Below are 27840 nucleotides of genomic sequence, written 5' to 3'. Positions count from 1 at the left end.
AATTCTAGTCTTCTCTGGCACTCAGATTGAGTTCTGAAGCAACTTTTGTTTCCTCCACCAAGATTCTCTTTAAAACCATGTTGCAGAATCTCTCCATTTGGCTCTGCATTAGCATAAGATCATCTCACAGGAATATTTGACTTCATTAACAACTCCATGTGAAGCATCGATGCTGCTGAATGTGGCCAAGACCTTCTGAGATGTAATAGGGACACTACGATACCTGACCCTGCCCACACAGAAGATGAGAAAACATTGGCATCAGGCTCTCTGGCGTGCCTCCTGGCTAGATTGGAGTTACCAATGTACTCTGTAGATTAGAGGCAGGTTTAAGAGGGCAAATGGCATATTGGCATTTGTTGCAAAGGAGTTTAGAAATAAGAAAGCTTTGTTACAACTTACACGTGTGTTGTTGAGGCCACATCTGCAATGATGAGGTTGGAGCGATGATTTTTCATCGGTTGGAGCTGCATACTAAATCTCGTTGCACTGACGTGCAATGACAATAAAATATATTATTATTATTATTATTATTATTATTATGAGCACAGTTTTGGTTCCTTTACTTTGGAAAATATATAGTAGCATTGGAGGAAGTCCAAAACCAAGCCCGTTCCTGGGGTGAGAGGATTGTCCTATTAAGAGAGGCTAAACAGATCTGTGGAGTTTAGAAGACTGAGGGAGTTCATATTCAAGCATATCAGATCCTGAGGATCATTAAGATGTCACTAGTCCCACCTGCCTGCACTTGGTCCACATCCCTCCAAACCTGTCCTATCGATATACCTGTCTAATTGTTTCTTAAAATGTCTTAAATATAGTCCCAGCCTCAACTACCTCCTCTGGCAGCTTGTTCCATACACCCACCACCCTTTGTGTGAAAAGGTTACCCCTCGGATTCCTATTCATTCTTCTCCCCTTCACCGTGAACCTATGTCCTCGATTCCCCTACTCTGGGCAAGAGACTCTGTGCATCTAACAATCTATTCTTCTCATGATTTTGTACACTAATGACTCTAACTTGACTAAACATCTTATATTTGTGAATTTCCACGTCACCAGCCGCATATTCGTGCCCCATGTTGGAGGTCGTGAGGATGCCAGCAAAGGAGGGCTGTGGGCGAAATAACACTAGATTACTCACTGAATGTTTGGGATTTGTGCTTTCATGTGGAAATCCTAGAGATGCAAACTTTCATGCAGGAAAATGTCAGCGATGACATGGAAAAATACTGATGTGTCCCCAGATAATCCTCTTTCAGGATTTATGCTTTAATCTGAGCGAAGCTTTTAAAAACAAAAGATGTGGTCATGTCTTCCCACATTAAACGTGGCCCTACGGGTAAATCTCTTTTTGAACGAGACACTTGACAAGGAGCTTGTTTCTGAGCGTGTGTTTCAGTGTTCAGTACAGACCTAAGGAGCTTTCAACCCAGATGTTGATAATGCTGAATTAATGACCTGTGTTCTTGTCTCTTTCTGTTGCTTTGTAGTGGGAAGAGGTGAGCGGCTACGATGAGAATCTTAACACGATCCGTACCTACCAGGTGTGCAATGTCTTTGAGTCCAACCAGAACAACTGGCTGTGGACCACCTTTGTTAACCGGCGTGGAGCCCAGCGCATTTACGTGGAGATGAGGTTTACGGTGCGTGACTGCAGCAGCATCCCAAATGTCCCAGGCTCCTGTAAAGAAACATTCAACCTGTATTACTATGAGACCGATTCTGGACTGAGCATGAAAGGTGCTACCCTGTGGACAGAGATGCCCTATCTCAAAGTGGACACCATCGCTGCCGATGAGAGCTTCTCCCAGGTTGACTTTGGTGGCAGGCTGATGAAGGTCAACACGGAGATCCGTAGCTTTGGACCACTGAGCAGGAATGGATTTTATTTGGCATTCCAGGACTATGGCGCCTGCATGTCCTTGCTCTCTGTTCGTGTCTTTTACAAGACGTGTCCAAGTATCATTCAGAACTATGCCACCTTTGCAGAGACCATGACGGGCACAGAGAGCACCTCGCTGGTCATTGCCAAGGGCACCTGTGTGCAGAACGCTGAGGAAGTGGACGTGCCCATCAAGCTGTACTGTAACGGGGACGGAGAATGGATGGTGCCTATTGGCAGCTGCACCTGCAAGGCAGGGTACGAGCCAGAAAAGACCACGTCGTGCAGAGGTGAGTGCCCTTTCTACAGCCTCAATTGTTTCCATGCCTCCCTTTGCCCCTGTGAGGTGGTATCCATGCTGATCACCTTTTCCTGCCATCCTTTGGTGTTAGTCTAATTGATGGTGTCCACTCTCGGATGGCAAAGAGAGATTTAGCTCCAGTTTTGTTTTGACAACTCTCACCATAAGGCCAATCAGTCTGGGACCGTGTCACTGTCTTGATGCTCAGTACCACTGGATTGTCTGGTGCTAAATTAGTGATTAGTAATGAGCTGACACCTCTCCTTTCTCCTTATGTGTCTTTGTTTAGTACATTGTTGCCATACCATACGCGTTATATTGCTCCACTGACTGTTGTGCTTCCATCTGGTTTATAATACAGTTTGGCAATGTCCATATGTAGCAATGTTATGCAGGGAGGCAGAGGTATATGCAAGAGGAAACCACTGCAATGTGGAACCTTGATTGACGATCTCAAAATAAGGAATCAGCAGGTCAAAACAGATGAGAATATTTTTTTTCACCCAGAGAATGGTGAAATACTGAACCCATAAGGGCTGTGGAAGTCAGTTGATGAGTATATTCCGAATAGTGATTGAGAGATTTTGGATCATGAGGGTATTAAAGGGAAGCTGGGATAGTGCTAGAAAATGGTGCTGCCGTGATTGTATTCAATGGTGGGACAGGAATGAGGGGGTCAAATGGCCTTCAGCTTCAATTTCTTGTATTCCTATTTTCTGGATCCCTGTGGAGTAATCAAATCAGTTCAACTTCCACCGTCCCACCCATCCTTTTGTTCTGTTTCCTTCTATGTGCTCATCTGATTCGACATGGAGGGCTCTTGCGGATAATGATCTCGCCCCCTCGCTTGTATCTTCTGCCCTTCTCGTTGTCCCTGGTCTATCTACTAATGTAAGCAGCCTCTCCCTATTTAGCTCATCTAAACCAGTCACCATCTTGTACACATCGAATCTCCTGGAGGAAATGAACAGACGACGTTTTGGGTCAGGATCCTTCTTCAGACTCGTAGAATAGGCGGGAGAAAGCAGGAAGAGAGATGTGGGGGTGGGGCAAAACCTGGCAAGTGAGGGATAGATGGAGAAACAAGGAAAGGCAGATGCTGGTTTAAAAAGAAAGTCACAAAGTGCCAAAGTAACTCAACAGGTCAGGCAGCATCTCTGGAGAACACAGATGGGTGACGTTTCGGGCGGGGGCCCTTCTTCAGACTGATATGACAGGTGGATACAGATGAAGAGGGTTTGGTTAGCAACTGAAGTGAAGTAAGCTGCAATGGCGAGAGTGAAAAGAAGATAAAAGGGTGTCAAAGATAGACACAAAAAGCTGGAGCAACTCAGCCGGACAGGCAGGATTTCTGGAGAGAAGGAATGGGTGATGTTTCTGGTCGAGACCCTTCAGTGAAGAGTGTCCGATAAGTAGAGAAGGAGTATTTAGTTTAGTTTAGAGATACAGCGTGGAAACAGGCCCTTAGGCCCACCAAATCCGCACCAAACAGCAATCCCACATATTAACACTATCCTACACACACTAGGGGCAATTTACATTTATACCAAGCCAATTAACCTACAAGCCTGTACGTCTTTCGAGTGTGGGAGGAAACCGAATATCTCAGTGAACCTACACAGGTCACTGTTGAGAATGTCCAAACTCCGTACAGACAAGCACTCAGGTCTCAGGCACTGTAAGGCAGCAACTACCATCATGCCGCCCAAATGTAATGTAAAACTGGAGAAAGGGATATCTGTGTAAGGGGATAGGGAGGGATAAAATAGAAATATGAAACTTGGGGAAGGGAGATGAGTTTATGGAGGAGGGGTATGAAGCAGGATGCGTGGGAGAGATACTGTTTGAGCACACCGTGGACGTGGGAGGGTGGGGAATGGTGTGTCTAACCTGAAATTGGACAAATCAATTTTTATAACATTGGGTTGTAAGCTACCCAAGTGCAATGAGAGGTCTTGTTCCTCATTGAATTGATTGAAAGATCGCTTTATTCATCACTTGGGATTATTTTCCCATCCCACGATGTACTGTCATTTTACCCACATACAGATTTGTGCACTTTATTGTAGATGGTTTTTGCCTCATCCAATTGAACTCTGCATTACCTAGATCCAGATTCACTCTGCCACAATGCTATTCTTCCTTTCAAACACATTTAAATGTGTATGTGGGGGGCGGGAGGGTGAAACTGTTTAAAATCTCTTCCCTGTCTGGGAGATCCGACCTTTTCCCTGTCGGGTCTCCGTTGTCGTTGGGGCCTAGCACCGTGGAGCGGCCTCCAGCCTGAACGACCCGGGGGCTCGGGAGACTGCGGAGCTGCGGAGCTGCGGACTACTCACCATCGTGGGGCTGGCCGGCCTCGGAGCGTGGGGAGCGGTGGTGACTCGCTGCTGCGACTCGACTCCTGAGGCTCGGAGGCTCCAGCAACGCAGCCGCAGGTCCGGTGGACTGGGACATCGGGAGCTCGCGGGTCCGAGGGGAGAGAGAGACCGCTTCCCGGAGCTCCCGCAACGCGACTTCTCCAGCCCGTGTCGCGGGGTTGGAACGACCTGGAGCGGGGTCATATATCACCCGGCACGGCTTCATGGCCGTGGGACATTCCAGCGCCCGCCGGGGGCTCCAACTTCGAGACTTCTAGACCGGGAGCGGGGCCGTAAATCGCCCGGCACGGCCTAAAATGGCCGTGGGACTTATCATCGCCCGCCTGGGGCTTCGACATCGGGAGAGTCATGGAGAACAGGGGAGAGAAAAGACTTTGCCTTCCATCACAGTGGGTCCACTGTGATGGATGTTTGTGTGAACTAAATTGTGTGTATGTCTAGGAATTGTCTTTGTATGGTTGTGGAAACAGAATTTCGTTTGAGCCTCACTGAGGCTCAAATGACAATGACAATAAATTGTATTGTATTGTATTGTATTGTAACTCTGCATTACCTAGATCCAGATTCACTCTGCCACAATACTATTCTTCCTTTCAAACACATTAAACTCAATTGCATAATGACTGCCATTAAATAAATATTATTAGACACACAACTCCCACAGCAAAATGAAATCTTCCTCTAGTTCCTAATTCTGTCAATAATGTTTTAACTGCCTACTTGTAATAGTGATACGGTTTCTTATTGCAGAAGTAAATTCATTCGTAATCACTGGTGCTGTTTCTCTTCCCCATGATATGACTTTTTTCCTATATACAATTTTCTTGATTCATTTACTTCCAAGTCCTGACAGTCACCAATCTATCCTTGCCTGTAATTCATTCAATTGTTCTTTATGCACCGTGAATTTTATTAGGAATCCATTGGGCCACACACCGGACTGACCTCGGCCATGCTTAGGTCAGATGCTAGCTCTCCATCGTCTCCGTACATACCCCTCGACCATAACCCCACAGATGAGCGCCTGGCCATTATCTCCAGGACTATCTCTGATTTCATCACCTCTAGTGATCTGCCCTCCACAGTTTCCAACCTCATCATTCACCAGCGCAGCACGGCCCACTTCTACCTTCTCCCAAAAAAAAAAAAATTGCGTCTGAAGAAGGGTCTCTGCCCAAAACATCTCCAAAACTTTTTCTGCAGTGATGCTGCCTGACCTGCTGAGTTACTTCAGCACTTTTTTGTCTTCTAATCAGCTTATACTCCACATTTATGTTCCGTAAACACTGCTCCTTCCTATGCCAGTAGTCCTTGGAGTGGAACTCCTATTTTTCAGCCTATTCCTTTAGCTCTTATTCTTTAGTCATTCGGTTTGGACAGGATTTGTTCAGGAAATTATTATGCTTTGATTATCACAAATGTTAAAAGGTGGGAAATATTACATAATCCCCACACAATGCGTGTGTGTGTGTGTGTGTGTGTGTGCTTATGCTCCAAATTAACTGAGTATTGCAGACACTGTATAACCCTACAGGCTACATAGTGCTGAGCAAATTGGATGCAGTGGTAACCATTGTGGTTCAGTATTAATCTCTTCTGAAATAACCTCAGCTGCACCACTTTTTCCCAAGGGTAGTGGTTTGTCAATCCTTCCTATAATTGATATGAGCCATTTTGCCCCCTCCCTCTGTCCCATTTGTACAGCTTTGCATTGAGCAACACAGTCCCTTGGACTGAGTTGAAGAAACTACTTGGCTCAGATATAATCTTTCAAGGATATGTTCCCTCTTCATTGAAATAACGATTGACCTGCCTTTCTGATGTTTCAGTCCTGTGAAAGGCTTTGAAAATGCACTATAAATACAATGGGGTGTAATTTGACTAGCAGTAAGGTACAGCTGCACTAATATAATCCAAGAAGGTGAGTGTTGCAGCCTAGTTGTACTAAAATATCACTGCCTGCATATCGGGGTTTACATTTGGAGAGTAAATTAGGCTAATGTCAATTCTGAACACAGAATGAGGCAAAGCAACGAATATGTTATTACTCTTTTCAGGTCCTCTTACACTTGTCAAGTTGCACAGTTATGCAAGTATTGCTTTTTATGCATTCACTTGCTAGACAGAAACTCTTTGTACCTTCAGTTGACTTGACAGTTATCACATACTGTAATTATGCCCTCCGGCTGACAGACTTGCTTTAACAGCATTTTGTGAGCCTTTTTGACATGGTTTTTCCCCCATTAAGTATGATCAGCCCAGTCAAGTCCTTTTCACAGCTCCCACTTCCCTCCCAAAAACAAATCGTGCTCGTCGCTGGCACGCAGGAAGTGATTTTAATGCAGCCGCTAGATATTAAACAAGGCAGGCGTTTGGGCCCTTTGGTGTGTTGACTCCGAAGAGCTGCGACCTCAAGGTTTAAGTACATAACATTCCATTCAATTAAAGTGCCTGAGCTTCCCTTAAAAGGGCCACTGAACATTTTTTTTGGGGGGGGGGGGGGGGGGGGGGAAGGGTGAGAGGGAATAATAGAAGGATTCATGTAAATAAAATAACATAAGGAGAAGACTGTGCAACGAGACGTTGGCCACTTAACCCTATGCCTATTCCACCATTGAGTCAGGTCAGGGCTAGTCTGTACCTCGGCTCAGTTAATCCTTTGTTCCTTGACTCTGTTTCCCTTTCCTTCACCTCATAATAATCTGACAGCTCCACGCTTTGAAACTGTACGTTACTATTCCTGGAGATGGTTTCGGAAATTCCAGCGTGAAAAGTTTGTCTGGTTGACTGCTCTAATTTTACATTTATCAGGCGGAAGTTGAATGACGCCGTTATAGTCGTACAGTGTAGAAAACGGGCCTTTCGGCCCAACTCTCCCAAGCTGACCAAGTGGCTCCATTTACACTAGTCACACCTGCCTGCGTTTGGCCTTGGTCTCCCTATAGCTCAAGCCCTTGAGTCCTGGCAACATTCTTTTCTTCATCCTTTTCAGCTTAACTGCACCCTTCCTAAAACAGGGTGAAACAACTGAACATAATACTCCAAATGTGGCCTCACCAATGTCTTGCATAACTATAACATAACCTCCCAACTTCTAAATTCAACACTTTGACTAATGAAGGCCAACATGCCAAAAGCCTTCTTGACTTGTGACGCCACTTTACGGGCACGTTACCGGGGTGGTGAATATCCAATGTTCCACATTGTCCATGTAATTAAAGCATCTTCCTATTTTCACACGATCATTCATTAGCCTTTTGAATTTACCAGTTTTCCTATGTACCTGATTTTACATTGACCTCTAACTCTCTTATTAGTATGACAATTTCTAAATCACTCATCCATAAGGAAGCACTCTGATCCAATCTTTCTTAGATCCAAAATTGGAGGATATCTTAATTCCCCATATTGGCCCGGTTTTATCCCCTTACTGAACTGTCAAAAACCCTTTATAACATCTCCCGTCCACACACAAAAGCGTGCCTCCTGGTTTATTGCTGTTTTTGAACTTGAATAAACATTCTCATTTTTAATGTCTCAAACCAATAATGAATGTGGTGACAAGCTGAGAAATCCCCACAATAGCTCCTCTCCCTTTACAAATCTTTGGTGGCATCAGTCAATTTGTGTTCCCCAATTTGAACATGTTTCTTTATTTCCATGAACTGCTCCAACATCATGAATTGTGAATCCCAATTCACAAGATTACCTCCAAATCTGTTCATCCTCATATGTGCCAATATTGCTCTGTGGGAGCCTGATCAGAAGCCGTCACCCTGTAACTGGAAAGGTTTGCCCAGAGTGCTCCAGTTTCCTACCACATCCCAAAGATGTGCAGGATGGTAGGTTAATTGGTTGCTATATATATTCCCTGGAGTGTGGGTGAGAGGTAGAATCTGGGAAGGGATGACAAGAATGTGGGGAGAATAAAATTGGATTAGTGTAGAAGGGTGGTTGATGGGTGTGGTGAATGACCTGATTCCATATCTACTCAAGGATTCAATGATAACAGATTGTAGCAAAAGCAGATTTGTTTCAGATCACACAAGAGTAATTTTAACCAAGTACTTCCTTTCTATTTTTTTCTTATTTCATCTCTACCGTTCCGGAGGACTACATCATTGTTCAATGGAAACAACAAGCCTCCTAAAATACCAAACCTAAGTGTAAATATGACATCTAAAGCCTGGCTTCCATATTGGTATGAACTTGCTTTGCATATCACAAGTTATACCTTCCCGATCTGTATGACAAATACAGCAATTAATTTACATACAACAAGGACCTAGAAACTGTTAATCTGAAGAATGACTGGGTAATAGTATGTGGAGATGTCAGCTGGCCAGGAGGTTGGTAACATTTCCTAGTATTTGTTATGCTTATGCATTAAAGCTGTACCAAAAACAGTGTGGCACTCCCTAACATAGAAACATAGAAACATAGAAAATAGGTGCAGTAGGCCATTCGGCCCTTCGAGCCATTCAATATGATCATGGCTGATCATCCAACTCAGTATCCTGTACCTGCCTTCTCTCCATACCCCCTGATCCCTTTAGCCACAAGGGCCACATCTAACTCCCTCTTAAATATAAGTACCACTGTCAAATGTCAGCATTAATTACAAGTTCCAATCTTTCCACCTTTGAGTATTTAGTGTTGAGATCTTCAATACTTTTGAAATTCACACTTGGCCAATGTCAGGAATCAAGTCCTAATCAACCCGAGGTGTCGGGTTGGGGGGAGAGGCAGGAGAATGGGGTTAGGAGGGAGAGATAGATCAGCCATGCTTGAGTGGCGGAGCAGATTTGATGGGCCAAATGGCCTAATTCTGCTCCTGTCATTTATGACCTGATGACCTCATTCTTTCTCTTTACATGGATTTTAAATTCACGAAAGAAACATAAATTTCACTTATGTTAGAGGGAAAGCATCAAAAGTCCCAGCTTTCAGAAAAATAGTCTTCTCCTAACAGGAATTTGGAATTTGGCATTTACTGTTGCTTTGACTTTGACACAATATGTAGGCACACTGCTAGTATTCTAGCTGTGTTCACTCTCTGTGTATTAATATGAACTGATGTTTATCACAGAGCTATAAAAACAGTAAATACCTACCTGCTGAAGTAATAGGAAATGGCAGGTGTGAGGGGCTTAGTAAAGAGGAATGAATAAAAAGGAGAATAAAAGATAGGGCTGTTACATTTTTTCACACTTGAGTTGTTATTCAGTTAACCAGTTCTGATTGTATCTTTATTTTTTATACATTACTAAACTGCAGTAGAGCTCCAGTTTCATTTCAGAGGAATGTGTTTTACCTGCTCGGGGCTATAGCAAATTTAAATAATCATCTGATATCTTCTGCAGAAGAATGCACTGTGGAATGAATGTTACAGACCAGATAAATGAAAGATAGAGACCTGGTCACTGAAAGATTGTGAAGATGTGGATCAGCAATGCACAGATCACTGGGTCCAATGCAGTACATTGGGAACACATATATTGGGAATACACAATAACCAGCCTTGGTTATTATCACCACCCTTCTCTCCCTCACCTGACTCATCTGTCATTAATCTCACCCATACCTGGATCCACCTGTCACTTGCTAGCTCTTACCCCAACCCTTCCCTTTACCTCTTTCCATCAGCAAACTCCCCTTAACCCCATCAGTCTGAAGAAGGGTCCTGACCTGAAACATTTCCCTCCACATATGGCTTGAGTTTCTCCAGCATTTTTTTTGTTCAAGATTGCAGCATCTGCAGTTCCTTGTGCTTTATTTTAGGAACATGCTTGGTACTGCGTCTGTATGACGAGCTAGTATTAACCAGGAACTGTGTGTTGGAGCTGTGTGTTACAGTGTATGATGTTTAGATTAGTTTAGAGATACAGCGCAGAAACAGGCCCTTCGAGTCCACGCCGACCAGCGATCCCCGCATATTAACACTATCCTACACACACTATGGACCGGTACATCTTTGGAGTGTGGGAGGAAACCGCAGATCTCTGAAAAAACCCACCCGGTCACGGAGAGACATACAAACTCCATACAGCCAGCACCCGTAGTCAGAATAGAAATTGGGTTTCTGACGCTGAAAGCGCTGTAAGGCAGCAACACCATCGCTGTGCCACACATCAATATGTGTTGATGCATTGTGCTGAATGTTGACTATGTGCTGGGACTGGACACCTTGTACTCTATCTAAGCTTCGCTTTTCAAATTGTGTGCCCCATGTTCAGAGTGTAAGGGTGCTGGCTTGCACAAGCTGCCTTTATTATTATTTTTCTGTTATCCATCCAGTCTCATTTGAATTTGTACAGCAAATGGGCTGCAGCACTTTAAATTGGAGAGGGGGAGGGAAGATTTGATCAATAATTTGAGCTGAGAATGCAAAGCTCTCAGGGAAGTCAATACGCATTGTGATTCTACCCCACTTTCTGGACAGCGAACAATAATTAACGCGAGATAATTAGAGCACGCTATGAATGACAAACAGGAATGGTGTGTGAAAGAAAAGGTAAGTGTTGGTTTTTTGAACAGAGTAAAGGCACATCTGAAAAGCTGTCTGACACATTTTCAGCAGAACATTTGAGGCCGAGAAGGGGCCCTATTCAAACAAAACCCACTCAGACGTAGAGCAGCTGTCCCGCAGTGAGAGACCTATTTTCAGAGTCATTCAGTCACAGGCTTTCATTCAGGGAGATTGTTTTTCAAGGCATGACCTCCCTGACCCACTGCCTCAGGAACGTTGTCCAAGAAATCCCTTTGTGCTGCAGTTCCTACTTCAGAATGAACATAGTGGGCGATAGGAATAGACTGGAATAGTTTCTGGATCACAGCGAATCCCATTGCTGCAGTGTGGACGGAGGCTATTCTGCCCTTCAAGACAATAATACCAGCTCCGATAGAGCATTTCCATGTCCTATTCCCCCTGCAAATTACAGATTGTCCAAATCCCTTTTGAAGGCCCTGGATGATTCTGTTTCCACTATCTCAAAGTCAAGATAATTCCAGGTTGATCTCATTCTCTGAAAATTAATATTTTTCCTAATGTTGTATATTTTACCCCAAGTTTTTAATCTGTGCACCGGTCCATCAGGGGCACAATGCTCCATACCATCGAAGACATTTACATGGGATGCTGCTTTAAGGAGGGAGCATCTATCTTCAAGGATCATGGAGAGGAAACAGCCGTCCATCTCTTTGCAGAGGGTGTGAATGTGCGAAGAGGGTTTGGAGAACAATGTAAGAACCCTGCTCTTGGTTCATACCGAAAAGTGGTTGAGCCAGATGTGTTAGTGGCATTTTGGAGACTTTTGGACAGGAACATAGCTATGCAGGTAATGGAAGGATTTTGATTATGTGCAGGCTGGCAAGTGTTGGTCTTGGCATCATGTTCGACAGAGACATTGTGGGCCAAAGAGCCTGTATTTTTGCTGTACTGTTCAATGCTCTGTGAAATTATTTATTTCATGGCAGTGGATGTCTCCATAATGAAGATATCTATATAAGATATCTAACGAAGATAACAAGAGGTTATTTATTTAAGATGAGGAGTAAAGGTCCTGTCCCACTTAGGCGGTTTATTGGGCGACTACAGGCAACTAGGCTGTCACCACATGGTCGCCGGGCTGTCACCTGTATGGTCGTGAGTAGTCTTCTCAGTCACAGGTACTGTTGGCATCTACAATGGTGGGCAAAAAATGCATGCATGTGCGCTGTATGACTAACCATGAAAGGATGCACACATACACCATCCATGCTAAGACAGGCAACATTGTTACTTTTGGTGAATCCACCAGGTTCTTGGTCGTAACAGTGTGCTTTTTATTTTGGAACACTATATTGGCTGTGCTCCCTTACATCGTGTGCAAGGTAGGTTTGACAGAGGTGACACTTTTTTTTCTCCAAAATTTAAATTATTCATGAAAATTTATGAGTAATGTAGTACATAATGCATTTGTGAATTACTGTCCATAGTTTATTATAGTCATGCTCATTCTGCAGATTTATGTGACTTCAGCAGGTCATAAATCACTTCCTCTAGATAAACTGAGCAATAAATAGTACAAGGGCATTTATGGGGGTTCCAGCAGTAATTCGGCACTGGCTTCCTGGCCTGAAACTGTAGCCTTTCCACAAAATACTACACAGCAGCTGCACCAAGCCTTAGTACAACTCCCAGCACAAGAATACTGGACCTTGGATCGTGGAATTCTGCAACATTAGGTCTTTGCAAGGGAGGAGCAATGCATTCTGGGCGGACCAGAGGGTGCCTTTCACCCAGTTCGTAATCTTGTAGACACAGGATTATTTGGAACCAACAAAATGTGTTGCTTTACCTCACCTGCAGGGTTGCTGAAGAGAGAGGTAGATAGGACACTTTTTCCCCAGGGTGGAAATATCAAAGACTAGAGAGCATTGGTATACGGTCAGTGGCGGAATGTTTAAAAAAGATGTACAGGGCAAGTGTTTTGCACAGTGGGTGGTGTGTGCTTGGAACGTGCTTCCAGAGGTGATGGTGGGGCAGAGATGATAGTGGAATTAATGCTTATGCGGAGAATGGAGAGATATGGATCATGCACGCAGAGGAGTTCAACTTGGCATCACCGGGTGGCACCATCAACGATGGCAGCCTCGCCAACGGTCTGTCAGTCTTTTCATCTTTTTTGTTATTTTTAATGTGTTTAAAAAAGTTTGTGTTAATGTTCTCTGGTTTGTTTTATGTGGGCGGTGGGGGGTGGGGTTGGGGGAAATTTTTTTCTCAATCTCGTACCTTGCCGGAGATGTGATTGTTTTCCGGATCGTATCTCTGGTCGCTCTGCAGCCTAACATCATGGAGCTGGCCGCCTTGCTTAAGACTAACTTTGAGCCCCACCGCGGGGCCATGGATTTACCATCGGAGCCTGCGATCCCTTGCCTGGGATCGATGCTCCAACTGTGGCCTGCGGATTTCACCGTTGAGGAGCTCGCAATCTCGGGTAGAGACCGATGTCGGGCAGCTCCAAAGTCGCAGAAGGTTCGACTAGCCCCGGCCCGGGGTCCGACTGCCTGGTGCAGGGAGCTGAGATCTCCCCGATGCAGGAGCTTGATCGCCCTGATGCAGAGGGCCCGTCCGACGGCTACGGGATCCAAAATCATCCCGTCAGCGGAAGGCTTGAGGCCCCTGACCGCGGGAGAACAAAAGAAGGGAAGAAGATTGAACTTATTTTTTTCGCTTTCCATCACTGAGGAATGCGGAGGAGTCACTGTGGTGGATGTTTATGTTAAAATGTGTTTTGTGTGTCTTGTTGCTTTTTATTGGTATGACTGTATGGCAAATCAAGTTCCTCGTATGTTGCAAAACATACTTGGCTAATAAAGTATGATTATGATGTTTGTCATAATTATTGTGGACCGAAGGTTCTGTTCTTTTTCTAGTGTTTCTTACTGCTTCCATGGGACTGCAGAGGGTACATCCAGTTTGTTGTTAGCTCTGCTAGACGGACCAGCAGCCTGCATCAACATCTAGAATATTCGCGGAGAGAGCTGCTAAAACATAGCAGAAGGTCATTGCAGGAAGGGTGTGGAAGCTTTGGAGATGTATTAGATACAAGGAGATGTCAGACAAACCTGGATTGATTTTTCTGGGGCATCAGATGCTGAGGGGAGACCCGATAAGTTTATGAGAGGCATACATAAGGTAGACAGTCAGAAGCCTTTTCTCAGGGTGGAAATGTCAAAGATTAGCTGGCATAGCTTGAAGATGAGAGGGGCAATTTTTAAAGGCGATGTGCGGGGCAATTATTACTCAGAGGGTGATGGTGCCTGGAACGTGTTGTCAGGGGTGATATGGAAAGATACAATAGTGATATTTATAATGGTTTTAGATAGGCTCATGCGGAGAATGGAGGAAAATGCATCATGTGCATGCAGAATAGAGTTTATCTGCAACATGTTCAGCACAGACATTGTGAGTCGAAGGGTCTATTTCAATGCTGTACTGTTCTATGATCTTTGAACCTGTGCTGCGTGCTTTCTTGATAAACCATTCATCATATAGTCAAGTGTAAGCTTTGTGAGATTCCAGGAGAGCATCATCTCAATTAAACTGTTTACGATAAGAGTCTTTGCTTGGCCCCAATGTCATAGGTAAAAATAGAATAAAGGCCTCAACAGCATGATTCTTGATTCTATTCCTTGGGCTAATAAGCAACATTGGCTGTTAATCAGGATAAGAATTTAGCTGCAACAGAGACCACTATGCATCGACATAGAATGTAGGGGAGGTATCTTACTAAAGGGCCTGTCCCACTTAGGTGACTCTTTTGGCGACTGCCGGGGTCTAGTTTTAATGGAATTCACCTACGACACCTGGCGACAACCTACGATAGCACCTACGACAACCTACGACAACCTACGACAGCAAGAATTGTCTCCACTGTCGACGAAAAATGTTCAACATGATGAACATTTTGCAGCAGTCTCCTGTAATCGTCCAAAAACTCGCCGAAGTGGGACAGCAGCAATAGGAGCAGACCGAACAAGCTCATAAACATGAAAGGGTTTTCGTATTTTCATCACAACACGCAGCAATAAAATTGAATATGAGCCTGTTGGAGAACGTGAGAAATTCAGTTGCCTTTGGAGAAATCTCCATTTGTCTTGGTTAAGTTTTGCTTCTGCCCCTCATCCTCTCAATTTTGATTTTTGGTAGTTATTGTTTGTTTTTATGTTTTTATCTATGGTTCTATGGTTTTAAGGTTGACTGCATGATACTGAATCTTTGGTTCAATTAAAGTTTATTTTACTCTGATTTTATCACTTATAGCAACTCAGTACATATTGGTCCACACTAAACTGCATGTTATGACTGCATTAACTGAGCACGTTTAACACCAAAACAGATTTAAAAGCTTGTGCCGTAAATCTAGACCCAGTTGCTGGATTTGCAGTTTACCTCAGGGAGTGAAAAGGAACGATTTATGTCAGGATTAAGAACTAGATACCCTCAGGGATCTTTCACAGAGCAGGTGGCACTTTGAAAGCCAGAAGTACCCATATAATTGAAAATAAATTACATTTTTCTTTTCCTCTGTGATTTTTTTTGTTGACCTGGTCATCATCAACTCTCTGAACTCTGACTGTGAGTTTTGTGCTTTTTATTTTTTCACTTGGGAACAATGGACCAGAAGTAGAATATTCAGCCCCTTAAAACGGAACTACAATTCAATTAGGTTATAGTTGATCGATATCTTAATTCCATCTACTTGAGTTCTATAGCATTCCGTAGCCATATTCAGCACAAATCCACCAATCTCGGGAATACGCAAACTGCTGGAGTAGCTCGGCAGGTCAGGCAGCATTTCAGCAGTAGATGGGGCATCTCTTATCTGCTTAGGTAGCTTACAACCCTGCGGTATGAATATTGAATTCATCAAATTTAGGTAACTTCTAACAGCCCTCCCTTCCTCTCCCCCTTTTCTTCCTTTCATCCCTCTCCCCACTTCCCTGTGTCCTATCTGGACCAGCACCTATTTTTCCCCTCCCCCTCTACCCACATTCCTATCTCTGGCTTCACAATTTACAATTCTTCAATCCTTTGTCTCACACATTCCGTTTTTCATCTCTGGCTTTTGTCCAACCATCTGCCTTTCAAAACTCCCCTCTCCTGCGTTCACCTATTACCTGCCCGCTTTGGCCTGATCTTGTTTTCCAGCTTTCTATTTATGTTCTCCAGGGATGTTGCCTGTCCCTCTAAGTTACTCCAGTATTCTGTGCCTTTTTTTGTAAACTACCATCTGTAGTTCCTTGATTCAATGTATTGAAAAAAAACAGGTCATTTTGCATGTCCTAGAATGAAGATGGCAAAATTGACAAAGGATGGCATCCTTGCAGGGTAGAGGAGGTGTAGTCAAGGTAACTGTGGGAGTCAGTGGGTTTGTAGTAATAATAATAATAATGGATGGGATTTATATAGCGCCTTTCTAATACTCAAGGCGCTTTACATCGCATTATTCATTCACTCCTCAGTCACACTCGGTGGTGGTAAGCTACTTCTGTAGCCACAGCTGCCCTGGGGCAGACTGACGGAAGCATGGCTGCCATTCTGCGCCTACGGCCCCTCCGACCACCACCAATCACTCACACACATTCACACACATTCACACACAGGCAAAGGTGGGTGAAGTGTCTTGCCCAAGGACACAACGACAGTATGCACTCCAAGCGGGATTCGAACCGGCCACCTTCCGGTCGCCAGCCGAACACTTAGCCCATTGTGCCATCTGTCATCCCAAGTAGATGTCAGTCGTCCATCTACTGATGCATGTGATGGAGACAGAGAGATTGAGAAAGAGGAGAGTGTCAGACAGAGTCCAAGTGAATTTGAGGACAGGGTAGAAGTTTGTGATAATTTTGATGAAATCAATGAGTTGTACACAGATACAGGAGGCAGGCCCAATGCAGTTGTCGATGTAATGGAGGAAGAGTTGGGGTAAGTTTGGAACGTGGATTGTTTAATGTGACCATCAAAAAGACTGGCATAGCTGGGGCCCGTGCAATTCCCCATAGCTATGATCTGAATAATTAATGGAACAATTGGCTGGCCTACACCTGTACTCAGGTTGATGTCTTCCCTGTCCCTGCTATATCTGAGTGCCTCTGCATAGCACTGCCATCTTAACCTTCCAAACATGTGAATGCCTATCTACTCACTGAATCTCAAGCACCCATCTCGTATGGGAGTCACATTCTTTGCAGGCTCATGCTGAGGATTCAGGGACAAATTGGTAGGCAAGGATAGACTGACAGACCCTTTCTCCCTGGTGGAAATGTTAAATATGATTATAGAAGGCCTAGCTTTAAGGTGAAAGAGGAAAGTTTAAAGGAGATATACAGGGCAATATTTTACGAAGAGAATGGTGGGTGCATGGAACATGCTGCCAAGGGTGGTGGTGGGGGCGGAATCTCTTTATGATGCTTTTACATAGGCACATAAATATGCAAAGGACTGGAGGGATATGAATCATATACAAACAGAAGAGATTAGTTTAATTTGGCATCATGTGTGGCACAGACATTATAGGCTGAAGGGCCTGGTCCTGCACTGTACTGTTTAATGTTCTAACCTGAGCTCAAAAACTGGAATTGTCAAATAATTTGAATTAAGCATCGTGAATTGTAGACGAAAGGGAGAACTTACTGAACCATAAAATTGTGTCGCACAGAAAGAGGCCCTATCAACCTACCTCATACACACTGATTGGGATGCCTATGCTATTTGCTTTGTCTTATCCCACTATGCCATTCCTACCTGCCTAACTGTTCTTGCTTGAAATTTCATAACACACAGAATTGTAAGGAATTTACAACAAACCTTTGCTTCAACCAGTTCCATGCTGAAGTTTATGGTTTAATATCAACCTGCATTTTTTCTTTCTCTTCTGGCACGAGCTCTCCGGGGGTCCCCTTGTGTGCATCTTTACCATTTGTCTATTATTCTGTGTGATAGCAGTTTCGTTCTTTTTCACAACTCTCTGGGAATAATGTAAATGACTTTCAGTTAAAAGAACAAGGAGAAAATAATAATCTGTTAATAATAAGGTAACTGGGGAATTACAGAAAATATCTCATTTTTGGTTTGGGCAAATCAGCATTGAAATTCGATCCAACCGTTCACTTTGTGTCCAAAGGAACTGCATCCCCAAATCCTGCTGGTTGTTGTTGATTGTTTAAAACAAGGGGTAGAAGCTCATGCTAGTTACCTGGCGAACTTCAGTCAATGAATGTGTGATAACTCCCACAGTGAATACTTCGGTCCCTGCAGTGTGCATGGCAGTGATCAGAGACACGCCACACGAGGAAAGTCTGCCAGTTATAAATTCTTCTGCTGATGCCTGCCAGGATACAGAATGAACTATTCTAGTGTCTGGCGCTTCCAGACAATGGCCTTAGAGTTAGAGCTGGGGGCTCTCTGTAGCCTAAAGTCATGTTGGAATGTTCCTCCTTTTTGAGCATTTCATCATCATGTTGGTTGACACTGTTCTCCAGCATCTCACATTTGAGACTAAATCTCTCGTATATGGGACAAAATTGTCTCTAATGGTAAATGTTCTCAAATATGGTTAATTCAGGGCCTCAGTGTCTCTCTAGGTTTATGGTAGATGCGAATTCAGAATAAAGTTTAACATAGAAAATGCATATTATTAATGTGAACCCCAGCCGCTAATGCCTGGCCGTGATCACGTGATACCAATAGTATTATAATGGTTTGTCTTGTTTGCATGGGGTATATTTTTAATGTGTTTACTTCCATCCCTTGAGCACAGAGTGGCCTTTGATTCTTGATTTGTACGGGTGTCAAGGATTATAGGGAGAATGCAGGAGAATGGGATAAGGAGGGAGAGATAGATCAGCCATTATTTTATGGCGGAGTAGACGATGGGCTGAATGGAAATTCTGGTTTTATCACATATATTTTGTGCATCAGAGACTGAGATTTGGCCGGTCTTTTGTTGGGGCAGTTCATAAGGTCATAAGTAAGAGGATCAGAATTAGGCAATTCAGCCCATCAAGTCTACTCCGCCATTCAATCATGGCTGATCTATTTCCCTCTTCTAACTCCATTCTCCTGCCTTCTGACACCTGTACTAATCAAGTTTGGACGGTTGAAGTGCTGGGTAGCAGACTTCTCCCTCCATGTCTATCATACCCGTGCGATATTCTGAAACTGTTATCACTTTTACCATTTATCATTACATGCTGTCTGTATTTATTTTAATGATATTGGTGTATCCTAGCAACAATTGGGGAAAAAAAGCTCTGAGTTAATAAGAAGCAAAAGCTGATTTTAATTTACAAGTTTGTGCCTGAGAGGATCGGGCGTTGAGTCACCATGGTTAATGACATTGATTCGTAGATCAATGCAGATGAGCCAAAGAGTGGAAATGAGCATTAAGCTCTGTCTCATTTCACTGGGGCTTGATAGTTGCTTTATCTCCCACACATTCCTTTTTCCTGCTTCAAAATGACCTTCCTTCTCAGTGGGACTCATTCCTGAAGTAAGTGCAAGGTCTTCATAGAACACGTCCACCAACTTGCCATGTACTTCATTGTTTTACTAAAGAAGCATGAGTAAACAGATAGAGCAGTCCATATTCTGGATGAGGAGAGAGGCTTAACACCAGATCAGCATAACAGCTCCTGTACCAAGATGGCACAGTAGCGTAACTAGTCGAGCTGCTGTTGCACGGTTGCAGAGACCCCAGTCCAATCATGACCTCGGGTGCTGTCGGTGGGAATCTGGCTGTTCTCATTGTAACTAGGTGGGTTTCCTATGGGTACTCTGGTTCCTCCCACATCCTGAAGATGTGTGGGTTGATAGGTTAACTGGACAATGTAAATTTTTGCTGGTGTGGAGAATATGGAGGTAGGGAATTTGATAGGGTTGTGGTGAGGAAGCGATAGAGGCGTGTACAATTACAGTGTTTAAAAGACACTTGGACAGGAACATCAATAGCAAAGTTCGGAGAAAAAATGGCCAGGCTTAGGCAAGCGGGACTAGCTCAGGAAGAAATCTAAGGCCTGTTCCTGTGATATATGACTTTCATATTGGCAAAGAACAGGATAAAATAACAATGTGTAACATTTAAACAGTGTTCAATATAGTGAAGGATAAATAAACATTTTGTGAAAAGGAAAAAACAAATTAAACACTCATGAAGTTCCATAAATAAATAATGGCACCAGGAACAACACATGAGAGTAAGAAGAAAAAAACAGACATTCAGAACTAATACAGCATAGGAGTTCAAGGTGAGAGAGAATTGAGGGCATTAAGAAGGATGAAAAACAATTATGTAGATGTAGGAAATATAAAAATATATCATCTCAGAACAAAGCAAAATCGTAAAATATTTTGTAGGTACATCAATAAATTAGGATGTTTGGAATGGAAATAGGGTATCTAGTGGATAGACAATCCAAACTGTTGTAACATCAGGGAGATAAAGATATTAAAATATTATTTCATCTTGGTGCTCACCAGGATGAGTGAAAAGGTAGACATGACATTGGATTTTGAGATGAAAGATGAGATAAATGCATTTAGATAGGGGGATACGTGGCATGAATCCATCAAAATCAAAGAGGATAAACTCCTAGTCCCAATGGATTGCTCCCATGCATTTTAAAGGAATCCAGGGAAGAGATTAAAGAGAATAATGAATTATTAAATATAATATAAAACACCAGATGACTAATAAGGATGTATTCCTGATCTCCCAATCTACTATAATACAGCCGTTGCACGCCATTATCTGGGAACTTTCTCTGCAGCAATGACACTATTTCCTGCACGCTGGTTCCTTTCTCTTTTGTATCTGTTGTAATCATGTAAGGTGTAATTTCTCTGGATAGCACACAACGCAAATTTTTTTTTTTACTGTATCTCATTAATAAACCAATACCAATGCAATGTTTGTACTTAAGAATGTTAGAACATGGGTGTAAGGAAAACGAATGAAATCCCTATGAAAGGAGAGAATAGAGGAGCATCTAGACAAATGTAATACGGAACAGTTGACATGACTAACCATGGTCTCTAAATTTGCATATGTCTCCAAATTGGTGGGATAGATGAATGGGTTTCTTTTTGTTACTAATGTTCTTTAATTACGGGGAAAAGTAGGGTAAATAGAGTACAGTGGCTGAACATCCTTAAAGGGCTGAATGGCCTCCATCTACAATCCATAATTCCTCTGTCAGAGCTGCAGATTATATCCTTGTAAAAAGTCTGCACTGAAATGAGTTGGAAAGCTTCATCCGGTTCTGCCCTTAAGAACTTTCTGTGCATCATAGAATCATACTAACCCTAACAGGCCCTTCGGCCCAACTCGTTCATGCCAACCAAGATGCCCATCCAAGCTAGTCTAATTTGCCTGTTTCTGACCCATATCCCTCTAAACCTTTCCTAACTATGTATAGTCCAAATATCTTAAATGTTGGTGTTGCACCTGCCACTTTCTCTGGCAACAGGTTCCATGTACCTACCAGCCTCTGTGCGAAAAAAAATCACCCTCAGATTCTTATTCAATCGCCCCTCAGATTCATTGTGAAGGTTCTACCATAATTTGTCTTCCCAAAATGCCCATTCCTCGGTCTACTAGCCCAGCTGGCCAAAACTCTGCTGTAATTCTTGATAACCGTCTTTATTGTGTACCATACCACCTATTTCAGTGTCATCTGCAAACTTACTATTCAGGTCTTGTATACTCTCATCCAAATCATTGATATACACCACAAACAGCAATGGGCTTAGCACCGATCCCTGACATGCACCACTAATTACAGGCCTCTGGTCTGAAAAACAATCTTCCACCACTTTCGTCTGCTTCCTAACTTGAAGCTAATTCGGCATCCAGTTCGTGAGCTCTCCCTGGATCCCATGGGATCTAACCTTCCAGAGCAGCCTCCTATTTGGAACCTTAACAAAGGTCTAAATAAACTATATTTACGACCCTTCCCTCATCAACCTTCTTGATTACTTCACCCAAAAACTCAAATCAAATTTGTGAGACGATCTCCACCAACACAAAACCATGCTGACTATCCCTAATCAACCCTGTCTTTCCAAATGCATTTATATCTTATCCCTCAGAATCATCTCCAGTAATTTGCTTAAAACAGATGTTAGGCTTACTGGTCTATAGTTTCCAGGTTTTTCTTTGCAGCCTGTCGAGAAATAGAGGCACAAAACTAACCTCCCTTCAGTCTTCTGGCAGCTCAGCCTATGATGATTTTTATAATGTATCTCAACCCGATTCCTGCAATTTCTTCCCTAACTGCTCACAGTGTTCCAGGATATACCTTATAAAGCCCAGGAGATTTATCTTCATAACACCCCCAATACCCCCTCAACTGTAATATGGACTGTCCTCAAGGCATCGCCATTAACTTTCCCAAGTTCCCTCATCTTCAGTGGAGTTTGTAAGTTCTCTTGTTTTCCTTTGATTTTGAGGATTGAGAAGCCTCTGTTTCCGACATAAAATGATCGTGGTTTATGGGATGGCTACACAAAAAAGTTATTTCATGGTGGGTGAATCAAGTTCAAAATGGCATAACCTTAAATACAGTGCTATGTCCAATAGGAAATGAAAAAGGAAAGCTTTTTTTTCAAATACAAGGGATAGTGGGTGTTGAAGATTTCCAATTAGATCGATGAATTTAGGATTAAGACATCAAGGAATATGATAAAAAGTAAAGATGGATTTGAGTAAATGGGTGCTTAATGGCTTGTGCCTACTTGGTGGGCTGAATGGTATGTTTCCATGCTGTATGACATTATGTATTTATTGAATATTGTTGCAAGGCATCCAAATTTAATTGAATGGTGGTAGATGTTTGATGAAAGGGCGGCACGGTGGCGCAGCAGTAGAGTTGCTGCCTTACAGCATCAGGAGCAACCGGGTTCTATCCTGACTGCGGGCGCTGCCTGTGCAGAGTTTGAAAGTTCTTCCCATGACCACGAGGGTTTTCTCCGAGATCTTCCGTTTCCTCCCACACTCCAAAGACATGCAGGTTTGTAGGTTAATTGGCTTTGGTAAAATTGTAAATTGTCCCTAGTGTGTGTAGGATAATGTTAATGTGCAGGGATCACTGACTCGGTGGGCCGAAGGGCCTGTTTCCGTGCTGTATCTCTAAACTAAACTAAAACTAAACTGGGTAGCCCATTACCTTCTCTCTTATGCCATTATTTCATTATCCCTATCCTTTCTATCGTCTTCAGCGCATCACCATCCTTTTGCTAGGTAGGTCCCTGAAAAGATAAGTGATGCAATTCCAAGTCAGCAGCAGAATACATATAAGGGATGAATCATTAGCTGGAACTGGAGCCACACTGGTCACTTCACTTGCTCCATTTTTCAAAAGCTGTTAATAATATTACATGAATATATTTGTGTAGTCACTGACGATATGAAAAGTGTAGTCATGGAGAACTTAGCAGAAAGAAAATTGTTAGATCCACGCTGAATAGTGATATGATGAGAAATCATTTTCATGGAAGGGGAGAAACAAAGCTTTCAGCAGCAGAACGGAGGGCACGTGAGAGGCAGAGTTTATGTTAATGCTGTATACGTGCCAGGCGGTTTAAACTGGAGATGATAAACGAGCTGGGACTTGTAACGAATCAGTGACTCCTTGATCAAGTAGCATATTTAGCTGACTGGTGACTTCCTGTTAGTGCCGTTCTATCGCAAACTCCAGCTCAGCAACTTGACGGATTGATGCTAGATCACACATTGATGCCAGGTCATGTTCACCATATGCTTTAGAAGTAAGGAAACAGCCTAACTTAAAGTCACCAGTATGTTTCTATATGTGGCTCTCTTTTCTCTGCTATCTCATTTCTGTTACTAAAGTTTTGAATTTTATTCCTCTCTTTCTCTGTTAACGGTTTGTGCTGGGCAGTGTTTCACAGATGTTATGAGCTCTCCAGTCCTGATTCAATTAGTCTTCTTATCGAGTCCACACACAAGGTTAGAAGTTGTTCAGCCAGAGCTGAACACACTTCTCGGCATCTGCACACAATGGTGTCTGTCTTGTGCTTCTTGTGCGTGGTGGTAGAAAGATTGGTGGAAACAGGGCCGCGACAGAACGCTCTTTACTTGACCCCAATTCAATTAGTTGTTATTTCTTATTCAAAATGTGGGTAATACAGTGGTGTAACAGTTCAAACTGTTGCCTCACAGTGCCAGAGTCCTGGTTTCAATCCTGAACTAAGTTCTCAATGTGAGTGTAAGGGTTTCCAGTGTGTGCTCTGGTTTGCTTCCCACATCCCAGCGAAGTGGAGTTTAGTAGGTTAATTGACGTTGTAAAATTTCTCCTAGTTGATGGGAATATGGGGAGCAGAAAATGTAAGATTTGTATAAATGGCTGGCTGATGGCCAGAATGGACTTGATGGGCTGAACGTTCTGTTTCATATATGTCTCTATGGACTCTAAATCAGAGAGCAGGTGTGCAATTTGACTGTGATCAGTACAGAACAACTTATCACGTTTAAATCTGTGCCTTAGCATACGTCACAGCAATAAAACATCCTTCAAGGTAAATCCATCCAGGTTGCGTTTCTGTCATTGTGAGCTACACCAAAGAAAGTTACACTGCACAGTGATGCAGCAGGGTTGGATGGTGACAGAGCTGTTCATATTACTGCCTTGCACCTCAAAAGACCCAGATTTGAACCTGACCTTGGGTACTGTTTGTGTGGAGTTTGTAACGTCACCACACGACCATGGGGGTCTCATCAAACCCTCAAGCTTTCTCGAAGAAGTGCTGCCAGATTATTTGGCTAATGAAAATCTGTGTAAATCTTCTCCTCTTTATGCCATATATCTCCCTTCTCCAGTCAGTCCTGATGCAAGGTGTAAAGGAGTGATAGCTGACACACTGTAACCTTTACTAGGAGTTTATTATAGCACATGGCACACACGTCCCAGCACTGACTGCATCCAGCCTTCAGGCGTACTGGGACCTAGTGGGAGGAACAAAGGGAGGATACTACAGTTATACTAATATGATGGGGCGTGGTTAGTGGTGATGAGGTAGCTACATTATAGGTTGCATGCATAAACCATCTACACAAGGTTTTGACCCAAAATGTGGGTTTCCCCCAGCAGATGCTGGTCTGCCCATTGAGTTCCTCCAGCAGGTTGTTTGTTACTTTAGATTCCACCAACGGCAGTTTCTTGTGTCCACTATAACTTAATACTTCAGAGTAGGTGGATTAATATTATTCCTTCTGAGAGGCAGAGCAAGATTACTGCAGCCACGATGGTGTTGTTGAGCAACATTTACATGGTGTCAGAGAAAGGGAGTGGGGTTTAAAGGAGGAAATAACACAAAGAAGGGAGATGTGCTAATTCTTGAGTTAACCACTTATATAAATTGACAGTGTGTGCAGCCTTTGCAGAGAAGGAGCCAAACAAAGATCAGACCTGCAGTCTTAAAGACCAATTAAGTATTAAAGCTCCAGCCCATAAACCAGGGGAAGGCAACCTATTGTCAGCCAGTGATGATGTGCATGGATCATCATATTTATGACTAATGGCATCTTATTTTAGTAAGGGGAATGAATATGGATTAATGACAAATGTACCTGCCTAGAAATCTATGACTTCAGTGTGTGAGTGCAGCATACTAATACAGCCATGCAGTGTGGTTGGCACTAACAACCAGAGATAAAATTTTACGCAACTTTTCTTTTTATCATTCGTCCCAAGACAGACCAGAAGATGTTTTTATCTGCTTAATATTCCCACTGAGATGACTGCGAGTTTGCAAATTTTGGGAGATTTAGTACTAAAAAGCAAGTTGTTGTTTATCGTAAAGTGTTCCCAGCTGAATTTTCAAAGATCCTTGCTTGTTTTACATTTACCTACATTTATATAATGTGCTTCATTACCCCAGACGTCCTCAAGCAATGTGGATGATAAAGATCTCCTCAGAAAACTATTATGTCATAAAAGGGAGGTATTCTGCCCATCAAGTCCATACCAGCTTGTAATCTAACAACCCCGTCAGTGCCATTACCTTGCTCTTTCCTACAGCCCCATCTTATTCTCTCACAAGTATCTATCTGGATAGCACGCAACAAAAAGATTTTTCACTGTACCTCAGTACACGTGACAATAAACAAAACTGAACTGAACTATCCACTTCCCTCTTGAAGGCACTGATTCTGTTCCACCCGTTTCTTCCCTCCCTTTCCCCCTTCCAGAGGCAATGAAGTCCAGATTGAAACTATTCTTCAGTTAAAAAATATGTTTTCAAAGTTTTTTTCGCATTCTTCACCCAGCATTCCTCTTGTATTTTTGTGCAAAATGTTTAGCCTGTGATCCTGGTCCATGAATGATCCAAGGAGAAATCCAGCTTTTTCCTATTCTTATGTTGGAGCAACATTTTCTCAGCCCTGATACCTATCCGGTGAATCTTAGCAACAACGTCACTGGGAATCTTCCATCCTTCCTCAAGTGGGGTGACCAAAATTGAATAAAGAAAATCAAATTTGAAATCTCCATCTGCCAATGTAGGATTTGAACGCACAATTCTGGATTAACCAAACGCCTATTCCTATTGATCCAGTAAATTAACCACAGTGCACCACAGTCTCACGGAGAGATACAGCACCCAAACAGGCCCTTTGGCTCACTGAGACTCTACTGACCATTAACCACCCATTTACACTAATCCTACATTAATCCCATTTTTTATTCACTTTCCCATCAACTGCCCCTCAGATTTAACAGGGACCAATTAACAGACGTATATGCACATCTTTGGGATGTGGGAGGAAACCACAGCGTCCAAAGGAAATCTACGTCACATGCAGAATAGCTAATTCTACACAGACAGCAAATACTGTAGGTCAGTATTGAACCTGGCTCTTAGGCGCTGTAATGTCACAGGTTTTCCAGCTGCACCACTGTGCTGTCTCTTCATTCATCTTGTGAATAACTAAAATATTTAGGCATTAACAATTGATCTGCTAAACATTTAAATTAGCACCCAGAGGACTAGACATTTATCTCTGACATTTCAAATATTTCTGAACATCAGTTATAACGAAAAGTCAAAATTTAATACACTAACAGCCTCTGCTTTACTGGCCTTAATATTGACTAACAGCTCTTTTATCCCAGTTGACTTCCTTTAAAAACCACATGGATTTCTTTTCTCATAATATTGATGTAACAGTGCAAGAATCATCTTCAGTATAAAACGAATGCCATGTGATACCATATCATCAAAACAGTGGAAGCCTATAAATTGAAACTGGTAACATCAGCTGAACTGTGAGCTGAAATCCCATGATAGCTGGGAGAGATTTTTGCCATTCGGATCAAGTTAATGCTCTTTTGCATGTTGGGAGTATCGGAGTTTTTTTAAAAAATGGATGGCACCAGCAGGTTGCAAATACTTCCCAAGCTAGTCATGTGGAATCCATGAGAAGTCCGGGATCCAAGGAAGTTGTGATCAACTGTGACATTGCATTGATTGCAACTGGAGATTGTTAACGTTTCCCCAGTTAATTCCATTGTTTCCAAACACTGACCCCAAAGTTTGGACCTCAGTGGAGGACCATTTCTGTGCATCACTTCAGACAACAACAGGTAATGGCAGGATGTGATTTAGTTGGCCTTTCCCAGCTCGAACATCAACCCAGATTATGACCTTACTTCCAGTGAAATGAGACTTCATCCTGTGTGCGTGGCCTAATTGCAGAGCCCACATCTCC

At 42.9% G+C, this 27840-nt stretch overlaps 1 protein-coding gene across 1 annotated transcript in view; it reads left to right on the top strand.

Moving 5' to 3' along the window:
* Nucleotides 1-27840, top strand: part of ephb1 (EPH receptor B1) — a 413679-nt gene that overhangs the window by 153534 nt on the left and 232305 nt on the right. The window contains exon 3 of the mRNA XM_033031666.1: nt 1494-2175. Coding sequence (XP_032887557.1) covers nt 1494-2175 — 682 coding nt within the window. The remainder of the gene's footprint in view (nt 1-1493; nt 2176-27840) is intronic.

The sequence above is a fragment of the Amblyraja radiata genome, chromosome 13, assembly GCF_010909765.2.
Source record: "Amblyraja radiata isolate CabotCenter1 chromosome 13, sAmbRad1.1.pri, whole genome shotgun sequence".
In the NCBI taxonomy this organism is placed as follows: domain Eukaryota; kingdom Metazoa; phylum Chordata; class Chondrichthyes; order Rajiformes; family Rajidae; genus Amblyraja; species Amblyraja radiata.
This window is presented reverse-complemented; position numbering and strand designations above follow the sequence as displayed.